The 23,419-nt window shown below is 47.3% G+C and overlaps 1 protein-coding gene across 7 annotated transcripts in view; it reads right to left on the bottom strand.

Annotated features, from left to right (window-relative positions):
• Positions 1-22,524, bottom strand: part of LOC138349836 (leukocyte elastase inhibitor-like) — a 56,157-nt gene extending 33,633 nt beyond the window's left edge. Inside the window, exons 1-3 of one of the 7 annotated variants that reach the window (XM_069320604.1) lie at positions 22,397-22,524; positions 3,315-3,638; positions 2,272-2,410 (exon numbers count right to left, since the gene is read on the bottom strand). In XM_069320604.1, the coding sequence (XP_069176705.1) occupies positions 2,272-2,410; positions 3,315-3,637 (462 nt within the window). In that variant the 5' untranslated portion in view covers position 3,638; positions 22,397-22,524. Of the gene's footprint in view, positions 1-2,271; positions 2,411-3,314; positions 3,654-22,350 lie in introns of all 7 variants that reach the window. The other 6 variants (XM_069320609.1, XM_069320605.1, XM_069320606.1 and 3 more) reach the window with 6 other exon arrangements.
• Between the last annotated feature and the right edge of the window lie 895 nt (positions 22,525-23,419).

The following is a 23,419-nucleotide window of genomic DNA, read 5'->3' as shown; positions in this document are numbered from 1 at the left end:
AAGCAACGCTCCCAGTTAGACTCGGGGGTATTAGTATTCGCAAGGCGACACAGTTAGCATTGCCGGCATTCTTATCCTCGACTAGTGCTACAAGTGAATTAGTGAATGAAATACTACCAGAATACCTAAGGAACTCCATTGGGATTCGTGATCCCAAATTTGTGGAAGGAGCTCGTCAGTGGGACACTCTTGCCAATTCACACACCCGACCAACTTTTCCAAACGACAGTAAACAAATGGGATAGCCCCATAGTGGAGAACATCGCCAAAGCATTGCTGGACGCAGCTTCTCAGAAGGACAGAGCGCGTCTCCTAGCTGTGCAAGCGCCCCATGCCGGGGACTTCCTGTTGGCAGACCCTAATTCCACCTTGGGCACCCGCTTGGACCATCGGGCCCTAAGTATTGCTGTTGCTCTGCGCCTTGCCGAACCTATATCCACCGAACACCGGTGTATTTGCGGCCATGCACGGGCAGACCAATACGGCAGCCATGGTCTCATCTGTCGTAAGACACAGGGAAAGATTGCCAGACATGAAGCAGTCAATGAAATCATCAAGATAAGTTTGGCTACAGCTGGGTGTCCAGCACAATGGGAACCCCAGTTGTGCAGGCCTGACAACAGCCAAAAACGCCCAGATGGAGTTACCCTGCAACCATGGAGTAAAGTAAACAGGTCGTATGGGATTACACCTGTGCATCTACACTGGCTGATACCTATTTACGTTACAGCTCAGTGGAGGAAGATGGGGCAGCCACCTTCAGGGAGATCCAGAAAATCCACAAGTACAGAGACCTAGAACGTTGTTACAGGTTCGTGCCGATAAGCTCTGAGACTCTGGGCGCCAGGGGTAAATGTGCACTCAAGTTTTTAAAGGAGATTGGTGAGGAACTCATTGGGAAAACTAGAGACCCACGAGCAGCCAGTTTCCTGTTCCAGCGCCTCAGTGTCGCAGTTCAGAGGGGAAATGCGTGCTGTACCCTGGGTACGCACCCAACCTCCGAGGACCTGGAATAGGTCTTCGAACGCTGATTGTTTAATTGTTATATATTTGTGTGTGTGTGTTCTCTGTAAACTGTAGCATTGCAATAAAACATTATATATATATATATATATATATATATATATATATATATATATATATATATATATGTATATGTATATGTATATGTATATGTATATGTATATATATATATATATATATATATATATATATATATATATATATATATATAAATCGTTAACAGCACATCGTTAATCACTGGTTAAGCAGCGAACAGATGGCCAGTCATCGTTACTCCTACCTCGTTAGGAGTAACGCATTGATCACCATTATTAACTGACAACAATGTAGAACGTAGGCATAATTTTTTTTTTTTTGCTTCGAAGGGGAAACAGGAGATGGGAGCTGCCAGGTGTTTAGGGTGGGGTGGAAGTGGGGTGGGAGGTGTGGGGGTTGGGTGGGGCGGGGGTGTGAGAGACATTTTACCACGTGCAAGGGCATAAGTAGTCATTTCGGTTACCACACCAGGTATGAGAAGGCCATGGTGTGTAAGGAGGGCATAGATGTGGTTTCTTCAGGAGGGGAGAGCCCATCTGAGGAAGGGAGGGAGTCACGCCGTACTGTGAGGTACTTCTCCAGTTTTTATACAAGTAAGTTAACTTTTTCTTCTGTCTGTAACTGTTCTACTACTACTACTACTATTAGTACAATCCCTAGTCATTTATTCCTCTATCTGTCTTTTATTCCTCTATTTCAATATTATTCCCTCTTCATACACACACTCTACCTAAATATTCTAATCTCACATCTTCATACATTGGTTCGTCTATGCACTCACCTATCTCTTATCTGAAAATGGAACCTCATAGCCGCTGTACACTTCCCCTCTAAAAATGGAGCCTCATATCCACTGTACAATCTACGAAAAAACTATACTTTCACTAAACAATCCTTTTGACATTTTCTTTTTATAAATTTTTGTTCAACACTTTCCAACATTCATCATTCTCCCCTTTGCATCATCATCAACATCCTCATTATCATTATCATCATCATCAACATCCTCATTATCATCATCATCATGCAACATTGACTAGAGTTGTGCAACATACAGTGCAACCTATGTTGCACAGGACTCCATGCCAGGTTCTAGTCCTCCATTCTCCTACTGTCATGTAGATTACTGTATGTATTTTAGCAGCGAGGAGGTCACTAAGAGGTCACAGGTTATGTAGCTTACTGCGTGTACAAATTAAAAACATATCCAACCTGACTGAAGTCGATAATCTGTACTTCTTTAGGTAGGACGTCCTTGACACATTCCCGGAGGGTGACGTTATTGTCCATATACACCTTGTTGGCCAAGTCTATCACATACTCGCTGGTGTTGGCTTGTCTCTCCGCATACCTGCACGGCGTCACGTACTTATGATTAATTCATATAGACACATCTATATATATTATATAATAAACAAAAACTAAAAAATATTCAAATATATATATTATATATGTAATATATATATATATATATATATATATATATATATATATATATATATATATATATATTACAACTTTAGAACACTTTCCCACAAGGAGACTGGAACCCTAGCCAGCACAGAAGCCTTCCAGCCACTGGCATAACAAGTACGCCTTTAACCCACTGCACAACATCTCAGACCTCTATAAGAGATGGTAATTTTGGGGTATTTAAACCCCCCAAAGATCACCACCTCCCAAGGGCAACTAGAGCTAATGAGGGGTTACTCACGTTCTTTCATCCAGTCCCTGTTAATATGAGAGAACTCTGTGCCCATGCTTAATGCACAACTTTCCTAAACACGCAAGTAAAGTTTTACAACTTGCCTAAAACACGCAAGTGAAGTGTTTAGGCAAGTTGTGCATTAAGCATAGGCACAGAGTTCTCCCATATTAACAGGGACTTGATGAAAGAACGTGAGTAACCCCTCACTAGCTCTAGTTGCCCTTGGGAGGTGGTGATCTTTGGGGGGTTTAAATACCCCAAAATTACCATCTCTTTAAGGGAGTCTGAGTTATGGTGCAGTGGGTTAAAGGCGTACCTGTTATGCCAGTGGCTGGAAGGCTTCTGTGCTGGCTAGGGTTCCAGTCTCCTTGTGGGAAAGTGTTCTAAAGTTGTAAAACTTCACTTACGTGTTTAGGCAAGTTGTGCATTATATATATATATATATATATATATATATATATATATATATATATATATATATATATATATATATATATATATATATATATGAAGACAGGCGTCCGCTTTGTAATGTGAGTGTACTTACAGTCGGTCGAGAGCCTTATAGGTGGCCAGAGTGAGTGCAGAGTCACGCAGATGCAGAGTCTCCTGCAGCTGCTGGCGGGTCCTGCCACCAGACCCAAAGTAGGCCAGGACGAGGGCGTTCCAAATGCTGTAGGGGGAGAAGAAGAAGTTTCCCGGGGTATTGGGTGGGTTGAACTGCTTGAAGAGGTCCAGGCTGAAAGGGGTGATGTGGGCCAGGTCAGGGGTTGGGGGCAGGGGCAGGTGGTCGTTGTCTGAGACACATTGAGGCCTGACAACACTCACCAGCGTCACCACCAGCAACGCTCCACGCCACACTTGCCTCATTCTGTGGACAAGTGCACTGTAGCAGCGTTAATTAGTTCTGAATCATTATCAATATTGGTATAATTATCCTGCTGAAAAAATCGTTTAAAAAATCGTCGAACAATAAACATGGAAAGATTAAGTTATCTAGTATTTCTTCACCCTATTGATGATATAAGATATGCGTAGAATTTAAAATATCTCAAAGAAAATTAATAATAGTCACAATGCTGTCATGTTTAACGACATGTGCAATAAAGAAAATCTGCTCCCCATCTATATATATATATATATATATATATATATATATATATATATATATATATATATATATATATATATATATATATATATATATATATATGCAAACTAGCCTGAATGGTCCCCAGGCATACATGCAACTGAAAACTCACACCCCAGAAGTGACTCGAACCCATACTGCTAGGAGCACATTGCAACTGGTGTACAGGGCACCTAATCCACTCGACCATCACGACCGGACAAAAGCTGATAGTAACCGAGGCTATTTCCCCATCAGCCCGCCCTCTTCTGTCCCAATAATATGTCCCCTCTTCCTCCCAAAAATTCCCCACTCCCCCGTCCCTTTGTCCTCCTCAACATTCCCAACTCCAGGGTCCGTTCGTCCTTCTAACCATTCTCCACTCCATCGTCTCCTCCTCCTCCCACCACCCCCCACTCCCCCATCCCCTCATCCTCCCTACCATTCCCCCGTCCCCTCGTCCTTTCCACCAACCCCCACTCCTCTGTCCCCTTGTCCTCCACACCTTTCTCCATTCCCCCTGTCCTCTCATCCCCAACTGCCCCGTCCCCTTGTCCTCCCCACTATTACCCCCTCCCCTGTCCTCTCGTTCTCCCCAAAATCCCCCACTCCGGTCCCCTTGTCCTCCCTAACATTTCCTACTCCCTCGTTCGATGCATTCCCAAACTATCTGATGATCCCATCAGAAAATTAAGAACATCAAATGATCTGATGTTCCCATCACTGAAATATAAGAAAAACAGATAAAAAACGAAATGAAAACAATGAAAAAATACATAAATAAACTATACTCAGGAAATGAACGGTATGGTAAACAACACAGCTTAATTTCAACGCAATGTCACACAAAATAGATTAAATCAAAATGAAAATAAATCGAAATTTATGAAAATTAAATTTATCAATGCAATCGGAAACACTAAAATGGAATCGTAACATATTTAGTATAGTGGAGTTGCAATTACGTGCAACAGATGGCCCTGTTTAAAAAAAAATATATTTTTACATGTCACAGGTGTGACGTCTATATAGTCGGTATATAAAAACACGTTTGTATTCGAATGGAACATTGTATCAAAATTTCAAAGCAATCGTTGAAGAAATTTCAGAGATTTCAGCATGTGTTGCTCTTACATCCAACAGATGGCGCTGTTAAAAACAACACGATCTTTCCTGTCACAGGTGTGGCATGTATGTAGGAAATATATAAAAACACGCGCCTATTCGAATGCAACGTTGTGTCAAAATTATAAATCAATTGGTAAAGAGGTTTCGAAGATTTCCCTACCATGAAAAAATACAGTTTTTCAAAAAAGCATGTTTTTTTCTCGTCACAGACGTGACATCTATATAATATGTATATTTAAAACCGCTCGGATGCGAATGGAACGATGTGTGAAAATTTCAAAGCAATCGGTGAAGAACTTTCTGAGATTAGCGATTTTGAACAAACGAACATTTACTTTTATATATATATATAGACATATATATATATATATATATATATATATATATATATATATATATATATATATATATATATATATACATATATATATATATATATATATATATATATATATATATATATATATATGTTTGTTCGCATTTGTGTTCCTCACGTGTGCCCCAAAGAATGAGGTGATTTGGTAAAATGCTATGCCCAAGATTACTATCCGAGTGCCGGCGGTGGGGTGGTTCAAATAGCCTCGGCTATCACCTCATTATGTCCGGTCGTGATGGTCAAGTGGATTAAGGCGTCTTGTACATACCAGTTGCGTTGCTCCTGGGAGTATGGGTTCGAGTCACTTCTGGGGTGTGAGTTTTCAGTTATATATATATATATATATATATATATATATATATATATATATATATATATATATATATATATATATATTATATATATATAATAATAATATTTAATAATATATATATATTATTAAATATGACCGAAAAAGTAAGATTAATAATTCTAACACGAATTTTCTCAATCTTTCGTACATTTCTTTTCACTGTTGGAGGGAATTCAAAAGAAGAATTATTAATAGATAAGTGGTAATTTATAAAATTAATAGATAAGTATAATAAGTGTTAGAATTATTAATCTTACTTTTTCGGTCATATTTAATAATATATGTCTACAGGAAAGACTGCTACCAAAATATACTAATATATATATATATATATATATATATATATATATATATGCTAGCAGTACCCGATCACGCATTGGCCGGGTACTGCTAGTATATATTCCTGTCCCCTGAAACCATCCCTGTCCCCCAGTCCCCCCCTCCCCCACAATTTCCCCCCTCCCCCGTCTCCTCGGCCTCCCAACCATTCCTCACTCCACCGTCCCCTTGTCCTCCCCACCATTCCCCACTCACCCATCCCCTCTTCCTTCCCATCATGCCCCACTTCCCTGTCCCTTTGTCCTACACACCATTCTCCAGTCCCCCTATTCCCTCGTCCCCCACCATCCCAAACTCCCCCGTCCCCTCGTCCTTCCCCACCATTGTCCCCTCATCCTCCACATCATCTCTCACTTTCGTCCCCTCGTCATCCCCACCATTCCCCACTCCCTCGTCCGATGCCTTCCCAAATGGTCTCATGTTCACATCAGAAAATTGGGAACATCAAGTGATGTGATGTTCCCATCACTGAAATATAAGAAAAACAGTTAAAAAATGAAATGGAAATATGAAAAGTAAAAAAATAAACTATTCTCCCAAAGTGAAAGGTATGGTAAACAACACAGCTCAGTTCCAACGCAATTCACACAAAATTAAATCAAAAAGAAAAATGAATATAAATCTATGAAAATTCAATTTAACAAACATAGAAACATTGAAATGGAATTGTTACATATTTAGAATAGCATGTGTGTTCCTCCTACATGCAACAGATGGCGCTGTTTTTAAAAAAATGTATAGTTTTACCTGTAACAGGTGTGGCATACTTACGAAATGAACGGTATGGTAAACAACACAGCTCAATTCTAACACAATGTCACACAAAATAATTCAATAAAAATAAAACAAATCAAAACCTATGAAATTAAAATTTATCAATGCAATCGGGAACATTCAAATGGAATTCGTGACATTTAGTATAACGTGCATGTTGCTATTATGTGCAACAGATGGCGCTGTTTTTCAAAAATGCATGTTTTTTTCCTGTCACAGAGGTGGTATCTATATAGTAGGTATATAAAAGGACGCGCATATTCGAATGGAATGTTGTGTCAGAATTTCAAAGCAATTGGTGAAGAACTTTGGGAGATTACAGCGTGTGTTACTCTTACATCCAACAGATGTCGATGTTTTTTAAAAAAAAAGCATGTTTTCTCCAGTCACAGGTAAGGTATGTATATATTAAGTATATAGAAACACTCCCCAATTCGAATGCAACGCCGTGTCAAAATTTCAAAGCAATCGGTAAAGAGGTTTTGAAGATTTCTTTCACATGAAAAACATATGAAAAACAAAACATTTCAAAAAGAGCATGTATTATTCCGTCGCATACGGGACATCAATATAATTTGTACATAAAAACCTGATCGGATGCGAATAGAACATTGTGTGAAAATTTCAAAACAATCGGTGAAGAACTTTCGGAGATTAACGATTTTGAACAAACGAACTTTTCCATTTATATTTATATATTAGGCACTTGAGATATGGGTGTCACCAGTTTTTTTTTTTAATGAACTGGGTACGAAGCAAATTGAAACAAGAAGAGTCGGAACTTCAACGTGAAAATACAGATGGGGAAATGTACACTGCATTATGAAAACCACGAGTTACTACTGGAACCCAATTAGGAGAACCAGCAGTTGCTACAGCTGGACCCCAACTATGAGAACCAGCAGTTGCTACAGCTGGACCCCAACTATGAGACCCAGCAATTGCTACAGCTGGACACCAACTATGAGAACCAGCAGTTGCTACAACTGGACCCCAACAATGAGAACCAGCAGTTGCTACAGCTGGACCCCATCAATGAGAACCAGCAGTTGCTACAGCTGGACCCCAACAATAAGAACCAGCAGTTGCTACAGCTGGACCCCAACAATGAGAACCAGCAGTTGCTACAGCTGGACCCCAACAATGAGAACCAGTAGTTGCTGCAGCTGGACCCCAACAATGAGAACCAGCAGTTGCTACAGCTGGACCCCAACAATGAGAACCAGCAGTTGCTACAGCTGGACCCCAACAATGAGAACCAGCAGTTGCTACAACTGGACCCCAACAATGAGAACCAGCAGTTGCTACAACTGGACCCCAACAATGAGAACCAGTAGTTGCTGCAGCTGGACCCCAACAATGAGAACCAGCAGTTGCTACAGCTGGACCCCAACAATAAGAACCAGCAGTTGCTACAGCTGGACCCAACAATGAGAACCAGCAGTTGCGACAGCTGGACCCCAACAATAAGAACCAGCAGTTGCTACAGCTGGACCCCAACAATAAGAACCAGCAGTTGCTACAGCTGGACCCCAACAATGAGAACCAGCAGTTGCTACAGCTGGACCCCAACAATAAGAACCAGCAGTTGCTACAGCTGGACCCCAACAATAAGAACCAGCAGTTGCTACAGCTGGACCCCAACAATGAGAACCAGCAGTTGCTACAGCTGGACCCCAACAATAAGAACCAGCAGTTGCTACAGCTGGACCCCAACAATAAGAACCAGTAGTTGCTACAGCTGGACCCCAACAATGAGAACCAGCAGTTGCTACAACTGGACCCCAACAATAAGAACCAGCAGTTGCTACAACTGGACCCCAACAATAAGAACCAGCAGTTGCTACAGCTGGACCCCAACAATGAGAACCAGCAGTTGCTACAGCTGGACCCCAACAATAAGAACCAGCAGTTGCTACAGCTGGACCCCAACAATGAGAACCAGCAGTTGCTACAGCTGGACCCCAACAATAAGAACCAGCAGTTGCTACAGCAGGACCCCAACAATAAGAACCAGCAGTTGCTACAACTGGACCCCAACAATAAGAACCAGCAGTTGCTACAGCTGGACCCCAACAATAAGAACCAGCAGTTGCTACAGCTGGACCCCAACAATAAGAACCAGCAGTTGCTACAGCTGGACCCCAACAATAAGAACCAGCAGTTGCTACAGCTGGACCCCAACAATAAGAACCAGTAGTTGCTACAGCTGGACCCCAACAATAAGAACCATCAGTTGCTACAGCTGGACCCCAACAATGAGAACCAGCACTTGCTACAGCTGGACCCCAACAATAAGAACCAGCAGTTGCTACAACTGGACCCCAACAATAAGAACCAGCAGTTGCTACAGCTGGACCCCAACAATAAGAACCAGCAGTTGCTACAGCTGGACCCCAACAATAAGAACCAGCAGTTGCTACATCTGGACCCCAACAATAAGAACCAGCAGTTGCTACAGCTGGACCCCAACAATAAGAACCAGCAGTTGCTACAGCTGGACCCCAACAATAAGAACCAGCAGTTGCTACAGCTGGACCCCAACAATAAGAACCAGCAGTTGCTACAGCTGGACCCCAACAATAAGAACCAGCAGTTGCTACAGCTGGACCCCAACAATAAGAACCAGCAGTTGCTACAGCTGGACCCCAACAATAAGAACCAGCAGTTGCTACAGCTGGACCCCAACAATAAGAACCAGCAGTTGCTACAGCTGGACCCCAACAATGAGAACCAGCAGTTGCTACAGCTGGACCCCAACAATGAGAACCAGCAGTTGCTACAGCTGGACCCCAACAATAAGAACCAGCAGTTGCTACAGCTGGACCCCAACAATAAGAACCAGCAGTTGCTACAGCTGGACCCCAACAATAAGAACCAGCAGTTGCTACAGCTGGACCCCAACAATAAGAACCAGCAGTTGCTACAGCTGGACCCCAACAATGAGAACCAGCAGTTGCTACAGCTGGACCCCAACAATAAGAACCAGTAGTTGCTACAGCTGGACCCCAACAATGAGAACCAGCAGTTGCTACAGCTGGACCCCAACAATGAGAACCAGCAGTTGCTACAGCTGGACCCCAACAATAAGAACCAGTAGTTGCTACACCTGGACCCCAACAATAAGAACCAGTAGTTGCTACAGCTGGACCCCAACAATAAGAACCAGCAGTTGCTACAACTGGACCCCAACAATAAGAACCAGCAGTTGCTACAACTGGACCCCAACAATAAGAACCAGTAGTTGCTACAGCTGGACCCCAACAATGAGAACCAGCAGTTGCTACAGCTGGACCCCAACAATAAGAACCAGCAGTTGCTACAGCTGGACCCCAACAATGAGAACCAGCAGTTGCTACAGCTGGACCCCAACAATAAGAACCAGTAGTTGCTACAGCTGGACCCCAACAATAAGAACCAGTAGTTGCTACACCTGGACCCCAACAATAAGAACCAGCAGTTGCTACAGCTGGACCCCAACAATAAGAACCAGCAGTTGCTACAGCTGGACCCCAACAATAAGAACCAGTAGTTGCTACAGCTGGACCCCAACAATAAGAACCAGGAGTTGCTACAGCTGGACCCCAACAATAAGAACCAGCAGATGCTACACCTGGACCCCAACAACAAGAACCAGCAGTTGCTACAACTGGACCCCAACAATGAGAACCAGCAGTTGCTACAACTGGACCCCAACAATGAGAACCAGCAGTTGCTACAGCTGGACCCCAACAATAAGAACCAGCAGTTGCTACAGCTGGACCCCAACAATAAGAACCAGCAGTTGCTACAGCTGGGCCCAACAATAAGAACCAGCAGTTGCTACAGCTGGACCCCAACAATAAGAACCAGCAGTTGCTACAGCTGGACCCCAACAATAAGAACCAGCAGTTGCTACAGCTGGACCCCAACAATAAGAACCAGCAGTTGCTACAGCTGGACCCCAACAATAAGAACCAGCAGTTGCTACAGCTGGACCCCAACAATAAGAACCAGCAGTTGCTACAGCTGGACCCCAACAATAAGAACCAGCAGTTGCTACAGCTGGACCCCAACAATAAGAACCAGCAGTTGCTACAGCTGGACCCCAACAATAAGAACCAGCAGTTGCTACAGCTGGACCCCAACAATAAGAACCAGCAGTTGCTACAGCTGGACCCCAACAATAAGAACCAGCAGTTGCTACAGCTGGACCCCAACAATAAGAACCAGCAGTTGCTATAGCTGGACCCCAACAATAAGAACCAGCAGTTGCTACAGCTGGACCCCAACAATTAGAACCAGCAGTTGCTACAGCTGGACCCCAACAATAAGAACCAGCAGTTGCTACAGCTGGACCCCAACAATAAGAACCAGCAGTTGCTACAGCTGGACCCCAACAATAAGAACCAGCAGTTGCTACAGCTGGACCCCAACAATAAGAACCAGCAGTTGCTACAGCTGGACCCCAACAATAAGAACCAGCAGTTGCTACAGCTGGACCCCAACAATAAGAACCAGCAGTTGCTACAGCTGGACCCCAACAATAAGAACCAGCAGTTGCTACAGCTGGACCCCAACAAAAAGAACCAGCAGTTGCTACAGCTGGACCCCAACAATAAGAACCAGCAGTTGCTACAGCTGGACCCCAACAATAAGAACCAGCAGTTGCTACAGCTGGACCCCAACAATAAGAACCAGCAGTTGCTACAGCTGGACGCCAACAATAAGAACCAGTAGTTGCTACAGCTGGACCCCAACAATAAGAACCAGCAGTTGCTACAGCTGGACCCCAACAATAAGAACCAGCAGTTGCTACAGCTGGACGCCAACAATAAGAACCAGCAGTTGCTACAGCTGGACCCCAACAATAAGAACCAGTAGTTGCTACAACTGGACCCCAACAATAAGAACCAGCAGTTGCTACAACTGGACCCCAACAATAAGAACCAGCAGTTGCTACAACTGGACCCCAACAATAAGAACCAGCAGTTGCTACAGCTGGACCCAACAATAAGAACCAGCAGTTGCTACAGTTGGACCCCAACAATGAGAACCAGCAGTTGCTACAGCTGGACCCCAAAAATAAGAACCAGTAGTTGCTACAGCTGGACCCCAACAATGAGAACCAGCAGTTGCTACAGCTGGACCCCAACAATGAGAACCAGCAGTTGCTACAACTGGACCCCAACAATGAGAACCAGCAGTTGCTACAGCTGGACCCCAACAATAAGAACCAGTAGTTGCTACAGCTGGACCCCAACAATAAGAACCAGCAGTTGCTACAGCTGGACCCCAACAATAAGAACCAGCAGTTGCTACAGCTGGACCCCAACAATAAGAACCAGTAGTTGCTACAGCTGGACCCCAACAATAAGAACCAGCAGTTGCTACAGCTGGACCCCAACAATAAGAACCAGCAGTTGCTACAGCTGGACCCCAACAATAAGAACCAGTAGTTGCTACAGCTGGACCCCAACAATAAGAACCAGCAGTTGCTACAGCTGGACCCCAACAATAAGAACCAGCAGTTGCTACAGCTGGACCCCAACAATAAGAACCAGCAGTTGCTACAGCTGGACCCCAACAATGAGAACCAGCAGTTGCTACAGCTGGACCCCAACAATGAGAACCAGCAGTTGCTACAGCTGGACCCCAACAATGAGAACCAGTAGTTGCTACAGCTGGACCCCAACAATGAGAACCAGCAGTTGCTACAGCTGGACCCCAACAATGAGAACCAGCAGTTGCTACAGCTGGACCCCAGCAATAAGAACCAGCAGTTGCTACAACTGGACCCCAACAATAAGAACCAGCAGTTGCTACAGCTGGACCCCAACAATGAGAACCAGCAGTTGCTACAGCTGGACCCCAACAATAAGAACCAGTAGTTGCTACAGCTGGACCCCAACAATGAGAACCAGCAGTTGCTACAGCTGGACCCCAACAATGAGAACCAGCAGTTGCTACAGCTGGACCCCAACAATGAGAACCAGCAGTTGCTACAGCTGGACCCAAACAATAAGAACCAGCAGTTGCTACAGCTGGACCCCAACAATGAGAACCAGCAGTTGCTACAGCTGGACCCCAACAATGAGAACCAGCAGTTGCTACAGCTGGACCCCAACAATGAGAACCAGCAGTTGCTACAGCTGGACCCCAACAATGAGAACCAGCAGTTGCTACAGCTGGACCCCAACAATGAGAACCAGCAGTTGCTACAGCTGGACCCCAACAATAAGAACCAGCAGTTGCTACAGCTGGACCCCAACAATAAGAACCAGCAGTTGCTACAGCTGGACCCCAACAATAAGAACCAGCAGTTGCTACAGCTGGACCCCAACAATAAGAACCAGCAGTTGCTACAGCTGGACCCCAACAATTAGAACCAGCAGTTGCTACAACCGGACCCCAACAATAAGAACCAGCAGTTGCTACAGCTGGACCCCGACAGTAAGAACCAGCAGTTGCTACAGCTGGACCCCAACAATAAGAACCAGTAGTTGCTACAGCTGGACCCCAACAATAAGAACCAGCAGTTGCTACAGCTGGACCCCAACAATAAGAACCAGCAGTTGCTACAGCTGGACCCCAACAATGAGAACCAGTAGTTGCTACAGCTGGACCCCAACAATGAGAACCAGCAGTTGCTACAGCTGGACCCCAACAATGAGAACCAGTAGTTGCTACAGCTGGACCCCAACAATGAGAACCAGCAGTTGCTACAGCTGGACCCCAACAATGAGAACCAGCAGTTGCTACAGCTGGACCCCAACAATGAGAACCAGCAGTTGCTACAGCTGGACCCCAACAATGAGAACCAGCAGTTGCTACAGCTGGACCCCAACAATGAGAACCAGCAGTTGCTACAGCTGGACCCCAACAATAAGAACCAGCAGTTGCTACAGCTGGACCCCAACAATAAGAACCAGCAGTTGCTACAGCTGGACCCCAACAATGAGAACCAGTAGTTGCTACAGCTGGACCCCAACAATGAGAACCAGTAGTTGCTACAGCTGGACCCCAACAATGAGAACCAGCAGTTGCTACAGCTGGACCCCAACAATGAGAACCAGTAGTTGCTACAGCTGGACCCCAACAATGAGAACCAGTAGTTGCTACAGCTGGACCCCAACAATGAGAACCAGTAGTTGCTACAGCTGGACCCCAACAATGAGAACCAGCAGTTGCTACAGCTGGACCCCAACAATGAGAACCAGTAGTTGCTACAGCTGGACCCCAACAATGAGAACCAGCAGTTGCTACAGCTGGACCCCAACAATGAGAACCAGCAGTTGCTACAGCTGGACCCCAACAATGAGAACCAGCAGTTGCTACAGCTGGACCCCAACAATGAGAACCAGCAGTTGCTACAACTGGACCCCAACAATGAGAACCAGCAGTTGCTACAGCTGGACATAAACTCTGTGTAAAGAAAACACAAAAAACATAATAGGAAAACTTTACATTGGCGGGACGCCCCGATGACGCAAGACTTGCCACCACCTGAGGGTTCCCCGCAATACTGAAACCCGTCGCTGGTGGGCTGACACCTGCCGCGGCCTGCCTGTTGTCTCCCCCCACCACCACCTGGACCCTGGTGGGCTGACACCTGCCGCGGCCTGCCTGTTGTCTCCCCCCACCACCACCTGGACTCTGGTGGGCTGACACCTGCCGCGGCCTGCCTGTTGTCTCCCCCCACCACCACCTGGACCCTGGTGGGCTGACACCTGCCGCGGCCTGCCTGTTGTCTCTCCCCACCACCACCTGGACCCTGGTGGGCTGACACCTGCCGCGGCCTGCCTGTTGTCTCCCCCCACCACCACCAGGACCCTGGTGGGCTGACACCTGCCGCGGCCTGCCTGTTGTCTCCCTCCACCACCACCTGGACCCTGGTGGGCTGACACCTGCCGCGGCCTGCCTGTTGTCTCCCCCCACCACCACCTGCACCCTGGTGGGCTGACACCTGCCGCGGCCTGCCTGTTGTCTCCCCCCACCACCACCTGGACCCTGGTGGGCTGACACCTGCCGCGGCCTGCCTGTTGTCTCCCCCCACCACCACCTGGACCCTAGTGGGCTGACACCTGCCGCGGCCTGCCTGTTGTCTCCCCCCACCACCACCTGGACCCTGGTGGGCTGACACCTGCCGCGGCCTGCCTGTTGTCTCCCCCACCACCACCTGCACCCTGGTGGGCTGACACCTACCGCGGCCTGCCTGTTGTCTCCCCCCACCACCACCAGGACCCTGGTGGGCTGACACCTGCCGCGGCCTGCCTGTTGTCTCCCCCACCACCACCTGGACCCTGGTGGGCTGACACCTGCCGCGGCCTGCCTGTTGTCTCCCCCCACCACCACCTGGACCCTGGTGGGCTGACACCTGCCGCGGCCTGCCTGTTGTCTCCCCCCACTACCACCAGGACCCTGGTGGGCTGACACCTGCCGCGGCCTGCCTGTTGTCTCCCCCCACCACCACCTGCACCCTAGTGGGCTGACACCTGCCGCGGCCTGCCTGTTGTCTCCCCCCACCACCACCTGGACCCTGGTGGGCTGACACCTGCCGCGGCCTGCCTGTTGTCTCCCTCCACCACCACCAGGACCCTGGTGGGCTGACACCTGCCGTGGCCAGCCTGTTGTCTCCCCCCACCACCACCTGCACCCTGGTGGGCTGACACCTGCCGCGGCCTGCCTGTTGTCTCCCCCCACCACCACCTGGACCCTGGTGGGCTGACACCTGCCGTGGCCAGCCTGTTGTCTCCCCCCACCACCACCAGAACCCTGGTGGGCTGACACCTGCCGCGGCCTGCCTGTTGTCTCCCTCCACCACCACCAGGACCCTGGTGGGCTGACACCTGCCGCGGCCTGCCTGTTGTCTCCCCCCACCACCACCTGCACCCTGGTGGGCTGACACCTGCCGCGGCCTGCCTGTTGTCTCCCTCCACCACCACCTGGACCCTGGTGGGCTGACACCTGCCGCGGCCTGCCTGTTGTCTCCCTCCACCACCACCTGGACCCTGGTGGGCTGACACCTGCCGCGGCCTGCCTGTTGTCTCCCTCCACCACCACCTGGACCCTGGTGGGCTGACACCTGCCGCGGCCTGCCTGTTGTCTCCCTCCACCACCACCTGGACCCTGGTGGGCTGACACCTGCCGCGACCTGCCTACACTGTCCTATCCTGTCACCTTGCTTGGTACTATCCCCTCACCTTACACTGTGCTCCACTATCATCTTACAGTGTCCTACCCTATCATGTTGTAATCCACAAGTTAGTAGGAATTATTAGCTAGAGGATCATTACTACAACACTTAACGAATGATGATTGAAAGTACATGTAAGTAGACAGACTATGGATCACATATCTAAGAAAGGTCAATGGATTAAGACCGAAGCTGTTTAGCCAAATTAATAATTCCTGGAAAGAGGAATTATTCTTCGTCAGGCTTCAAGGATCAAGGTTACCGCTTTAGGGATAAGGTTAATCGGATTATACCTTCCTCGAGAGGCGTGGTGAAATGGTTGAGGCCATGGCTGACTGGAGTCAGTCTGATTGTGGGAGTTGAACTGGCAAGTCCTCGGAGGTCTCCGTTTGTGGCAGCAGCGAAATGTAGCAGACAGCTATGCGAGAGCCTGATGTGATCTTAGTGACCAAGTTAAGTCTGCAGTATGTGAGTATTGAATGTAAGACTAACCGGGTGTGGAGCGTTGTAGTAATCATTCCGTATTAGGGACTTAGGCCGAAGTTACGAGTGTGTGTGGTGATCGCGGAGGTCAAGTGGTCTATGGGTATTGGAAGTGTATTGACCTAATAGAGTATGTTAATATATTATTATTTGTCAGAGTCTATTCTTTGTAATTAAATGACAAAACACGACGGCCTTTAAATACCTTCCATATGTTCATTCATTGTGTTCCAGTACAAACCGAGTGGTACGCCTCAAGGGTCTGGTGTGTACTCACCTAGTTGTGTTTGCGGGGGTTGAGCTCTGGCTCTTTGGTCCCGCCTCTCAACCGTCAATCAACAGGTGTACAGATTCATGAGCCTATCGGGCTCTGTCATATCTACACTTGAAACTGTGTATGGAGTCAGCCTCCACCACATCACTTCCTAATGCATTCCATTTGTCAACCACTCTGACACTAAAAAAGTTCTTTCTAATATCTCTGTGGCTCATTTGGGCACTCAGTTTCCACCTGTGTCCCCTTGTGCGTGTTCCCCTTGTGTTAAATAGACTGTCTTTATCTACCCTATCAATCCCCTTCAGAATCTTGAATGTGGTGATCATGTCCCCCCTAACTCTTCTGTCTTCCAGCGAAGTGAGGTTTAATTCCTGTAGTCTCTCCTCGTAGCTCATACCTCTCAGCTCGGGTACTAGTCTGGTGGCAAACCTTTGAACCTTTTCCAGTTTAGTCTTATCCTTGACTAGATATGGACTCCATGCTGGGGCTGCATACTCCAGGATTGGCCTGACATATGTGGTATACAAAGTTCTGAATGATTCTTTACACAAGTTTCTGAATGCCGTTCGAATGTTGGCCAGCCTGGCATATGCCGCTGATGTTATCCGCTTGATATGTGCTGCAGGAGACAGGTCTGGCGTGATATCAACCCCCAAGTCTTTTTCCTTCTCTGACTCCTGAAGAATTTCCTCTCCCAGATGATACCTTGTATCTGGCCTCCTGCTCCCTACACCTATCTTCATTACATTACATTTGGTTGGGTTAAACTCTAACAACCATTTGTTCGACCATTCCTTCAGCTTGTCTAGGTCTTCTTGAAGCCTCAAACAGTCCTCTTCTGTTTTAATCCTTCTCATAATTTTAGCATCGTCCGCAAACATTGAGAGAAATGAATCGATACCCTCCGGGAGATCATTTACATATATCAGAAACAAGATAGGACCGAGTACAGAGCCCTGTGGGACTCCACTGGTGACTTCACGCCAATCACTCATGTGTGATTCATGTGTGTAGGAGTATAGGTGGTAGTAACGGTTGCTGAGGCAAGGTGTTATGTGTTGTGTAATCGCTGTGTTCGGAATGAACCGGGGTTTAGCGTCATGACATATTTGGTGGCAGCGCAAACAGGTTTTGGAACACTTTGCGAGATGAAGGAAGTGTGGTTCTGGTTTAGTTGGTGAGGGAATGTTCGGGAAATGGTAGACGTCGGGTTGTGGTGAGAATGGTGGTGACTAGACGGAGGAAAGAAGGGTCAGGTGAGACCAGGTCAGAGGAGTTAGTTAATTAAAGGGACTAGGCCATTGTGGGGCACATGTGGGGTTTATTTCTTTCTTTCCAGATTCCCGCAACGAGAGACGGCTAAGATGCAAGTCTGGATCACTGAAGCATCGGGATCCAAAACAAGTGCAGTGTTCGTAGTGCGGATTATACAGTGTTCGTAGTGCGGATTATACAGTGTTCGTAGTGCGGATTATACAGTGTTCGTAGTGCGGATTATACAGTGTTCGTAGTGCTGATTATACAGCGTGGCGAGGTAAACTAGCGCGGGTGAATGTGGGCCAGCGTGGGCCATGTGCGTGCCAAGCGAGCCGCACCTTGGAGCTTGTTTTATATCGTTGGTAAGGCGGAAATAGTAAGAAACCGTTGCTAAGGTGAAATTAAGCGTGAAAACTACGTAATTTAAAGTTAATTAAATTTCATGTAACGTGTAAATCGAATATTTTAAGGATAATGAAATATTACCTAAAGTACTGTGCGAGTTCCGGCGTTGTCAGGTGTAGATACAGAAAATAGGCGCAGTGAATTATGGACGCCTTGGCATAGCGAGCGACGCATAATTTGACGTCTGGGGTTCACCGTCTAGTGTACCCTGGAGAGGGCCATGGAGATTTTTAGTGGGTGCAGGTATCATTATGGAGCGTGTCCCGTTGGTGGGGGTGTGTGGCCCCGGGAGTAGTGCATGGTTGTGTATTGGTGTTTGGACGCCAAGTGATTATGTATTGGCATTTGTATGCCGGGTTGTGTAGTGGAGTGCACATGTAGTGGCTTATCAGCATAATGCATAGTATTTACTGTAGTGAATTGTGCATGTTTTGACTGTTGATATTATGGATGTAGTATAGTGCATGACATTGTTGGCATTGTAGCGATTAGGTATAGCATGTGTAGCATTACTGGTAATTTTAACGCCGTGTGTTGATGGCGTTGGGGACGCCGTGTGTTGTGTTGAGGGCGTTGGGGACGCCGTGTGTTGTGTTGAGGGCGTTGGGGACGCCGTGTGTTGTGTTGAGGGCGTTGGGGACGCCGGGTGTTGTGTTGAGGGCGTTGGGGACGCCGGGTGTTGTGTTGAGGGCGTTGGGGACGCCGGGTGTTGTGTTGAGGGCGTTGGGGACGCCGGGTGTTGTGTTGAGGGCGTTGGGGACGCCGGGTGTTGTGTTGAGGGCGTTGGGGACGCCGGGTGTTGTGTTGAGGGCGTTGGGGACGCCGGGTGCTGTGTTGAGGGCGTTGGGGACGCCGTGTGTTGTGTTGAGGGCGTTGGGGACGCCGTGTGTTGTGTTTAGGGCGTTGGGGACGCCGGGTGTTGTGTTGAGGGCGTTGGGGACGCCGGGTGTTGTGTTGAGGGCGTTGGGGACGCCGGGTGTTGTGTTGATGGCGTTGGGGACGCCGTGTGTTGTGTTGAGGGCGTTGGGGACGCCGGGTGCTGTGTTGAGGGCGTTGGGGACGCCAGTGGGTGGTGTAGTGTAGTGGCGTTTGGACGCCTGGTATGGAGTGTGGTGTTGTGGAGTATATGGTGGCGCAGGGGCGCCAGGTAGTGGTCGGTAAGGTGAGTATTGGCGTAGCAAGGTCGGTGCGTTAGGACGCAGGAAGTGGTTGTAGGGATGTGTGGTGTTATAATGATGTCATCAGTGGTTGGGATGACCAGAGGTAATGGTGTGTTGGAGTGGGTAAGTCTTATGGATAAGATGAAATGTGGATAAATGCAGGAGTTGGTGGCTGCAGTAGGCGAGCCAAGTCGATATATCTACAAGACTCATAAAAGACTAATAAAAATTCATTATTTCATTAAAATTTTCATTAATTAAGTCGGAGTGGGTAAGTCTTATGGATAAGATTACAATGTAGAATTTCAAAATTTCAGGTGTTGGTGGTTGCAGTGGACGAGCCAAGTACATACATTAATTTCTCATTAATTAAGTTGTTACAGGAATCTCGCTAGAAGCGAGCCAGTGGCAGTATGATGCTTTAGTGACATTAGTTGTGAAATTATTTTAATGAGGTATTTATTGTGATAATGTATGTGTATGTATATACTGTATATTACCTCATCGGCATCATTACTGAGTGTTAGGCATGAGAAGGTCCCCGGGATCATGTCACAGAGCTTCAGGTAGAGTAGAAGGGAAGCTATGAGGCTACACTCAGTTATTCTAGAAAAAAAGGGGGGTGGAAGTGAAGCCAACGTGACGTTATTGGCGAAATTCGCCCCCTGACATCAAAGCAGGGATAAGGGTCAGCTGCAATGGTTTTGCAGCTGCGCTCAGGCTATATACGGGGAGAGAGTAAGGAGCCGAGGGGGTTATGTAATAATGGGATCGAGCCAGGGGGCTCCGAGGGAATATTTTGCAGGTACAGCGGTCGGGAAGGTGTGAATACAGGTGGACACACTCTGGGCGGATGGGCCTAGACCAGAGAGCTGTGAGGGATCTACAGCGTTCTGGGATTGGTGCCCTGGAACGAGACGTCAGCACAGACCCAAGGGAACATGACCCTGGGGTAGGAATCTCCGTTGCTCTGGAGGCCAGGATCACGTTAGCTCAGAGCAACGATGGGACATTGACAACATTCACCAGGCTGGACAGCCTGGGTTTTGTCTGGGTCATGGAGGATCTATGACCTAGCAACCATGGGACACGAAGACAAGAGAAGTGATGCTGCCAATTGTGGAGGAGGCCAGTGAAACATTGTGTGATCATTGTAAGCCCTTATGTCAAAAGTACAGGGCAAGATGTTAAAGTATAATTAACTTATTACTAAGGATGAAGAACCTTAGATATATATGTGTTGTGTATATATTAATGACTAGTGTCATTTCTGTTTAAGTGCCAGCATTCTGGTCCATGTAATTTTATGGTAATGTTTGTATGTAATTATATGTCAGCAGTTTAGGTATATGTGCATGGTTGGAGATGGGAAAAATTATTACAGACTATTTTACCTGTGCTATGATGTGAATATAATGTATATGTTGGAGAAGTGTTGTGAGTCATGTCGGGGAAAATTTTAATTTATTTCATTGTGTGTATGATGAACTTATTGGATGATTTTTTAGTTGTACACATATGGTGGGTGCATCCTCCAGGTCCTTGCACTAATGAAACCATTGCAATGATGCATATGGGGACATATGCGTGTTTAAGGAGGGGAGTGGTGTTGTAATCCACAAGTTAGTAGGAATTATTAGCTAGAGGATCATTACTACAACACTTAACGAATGATGATTGAAAGTACATGTAAGTAGACAGACTATGGATCACATATCTAAGAAAGGTCAATGGATTAAGACCGAAGCTGTTTAGCCAAATTAATAATTCCTGGAAAGAGGAATTATTCTTCGTCAGGCTTCAAGGATCAAGGTTACCGCTCTAGGGATAAGGTTAATCGGATTATACCTTCCTCGAGAGGCGTGGTGAAATGGTTGAGGCCATGGCTGACTGGAGTCAGTCTGATTGTGGGAGTTGAACTGGCAAGTCCTCGGAGGTCTCCGTTTGTGGCAGCAGCGAAATGTACGCCTCAAGGGTCTGGTGTGTGTAGGAGTATAGGTGGTAGTAACGGTTGCTGAGGCAAGGTGTTATGTGTTGTGTAATCGCTGTGTTCGGAATGAACCGGGGTTTAGCGTCACGACAATTACCTTACACTGACCTATCCTGTTCCTTTACACTGTCATATCCTGTCCTCCTTACACAGTAGGCGACTGTGGCTGCGGTCACCGAGCAGTGAGGTGGCTCTGGCTACGATCACCGAGCAGTGAGGTGACTCTGGCTACGATCACCGAGCAGTGAGGTGGCTCTGGCTACGATCACCGAGCAGTGAGGTGGCTCTGGCTACGATCACCGAACAGTGAGGTGGCTCTGGCTACGATCACCAAGCAGTGAGGTGGCTCTGGCTACGATCACCGAGCAGTGAGGTGGCTCTGGCTACGATCACCGAGCAGTGAGGTGGCTCTGGCTACGATCACCGAACAGTGAGGTGGCTCTGGCTACGATCACCGAGCAGTGAGGTGGCTCTGGCTACGATCACCGAGCAGTGAGGTGGCTCTGGCTACGATCACCGAGCAGTGAGGTGGCTCTGGCTACGATCACCGAGCAGTGAGGTGGCTCTGGCTACAATCACCGAGCAGTGAGGTGGCTCTGGCTACGATCACCGAGCAGTGAGGTGGCTCTGGCTACGATCACCGAGCAGTGAGGTGGCTCTGGCTACGATCACCGAGCAGTGAGGTGGCTCTGGCTACGATCAACATGCGGTGAGTGTATACACAGCTGGCAATATTACCTCTGAGTTGATGTGATTTGCCGAGGTGAGGAACACTGAGACACACCTGAAGCAGCGGCCGAGGTGAGGAACACTGAGACACACCTGAAGCAGCGGCCGAGGTGAGGAACACTGAGACACACCTGAAGCAGCACCACCAGTGTAGGTGTCCAGACGGCAGTCGCCTCAGACCTGCCTAAACTTTCCTAGTCTCCCTTTATATGTTTTCTCACCTCCCTCTGGATCCTCCCAATGTAACTCCTCCCACAGTAACTCCTCCCACTGTAACTCCTCCCACAGTAACTCTTCCCACTGTAACTCCTCCCACTGAACCTCCTCCCACAGTAACTTCTCCCACAGTAACTTATCCCACAATAACTTCTCACTGTAACTCCTCCCACAGTAACTACTTCAGTAACTCCTCCCACAGTAGCTCTTCCCACTGTAACTCCTCCCACTGAACCTCATCCCACAGTAACTCCTCCCACAGTAACTTCTCCTACAATAACTCCTCCCACAGTAACTCCTTCAGTAACTCCTCCTACAGTAACTCCTCCCACAGTAACTCCTCCCACAGTAACTCCTCCCACAGTAACTCCTCCTACAATAACTTCTCACTGTAACTCCTCCCACAGTAACTCCTTCAGTACCTCCTTCTACAGTAACTCCTCCCACAGTAACTCCTCCCACAGTAACTCCTCCTACAGTAACTCCTCCCACAGTAACTCCTCCCACAGTAACTCCTTCCACAGTAACTCCTTCCACAGTAACTCTTCCAACAGTAACTCCTTCAGTAACTCCTCCAGTAACTCCTCACACAGTAACTCCTCCCACAGTAACTTCTCCCACAGTAATTCCCCCCAGTAACTCCTACTACAGTAACTCCTCCTACAGTAACTCCTCCCACAGTAACCCCTTCAGTAACTCATCCCATAGTAACTCCTCCCACAGTAACTCTTCCCACAGAAACTCCTCCCACAGTAACTCTTGGCTCAGTAACTCCTCCCACAGTAACTCCTCCCACAGTAACTCCTGGCTCAGTAACTCCTGGCTCAGTAACTCCTCCCACAGTAACTCCTGCCACAGTAAC

The sequence above is a fragment of the Procambarus clarkii genome, unplaced genomic scaffold (assembly GCF_040958095.1).
Source record: "Procambarus clarkii isolate CNS0578487 unplaced genomic scaffold, FALCON_Pclarkii_2.0 HiC_scaffold_218, whole genome shotgun sequence".
Taxonomy (NCBI): Eukaryota; Metazoa; Arthropoda; class Malacostraca; order Decapoda; family Cambaridae; genus Procambarus; species Procambarus clarkii.
This window is presented reverse-complemented; position numbering and strand designations above follow the sequence as displayed.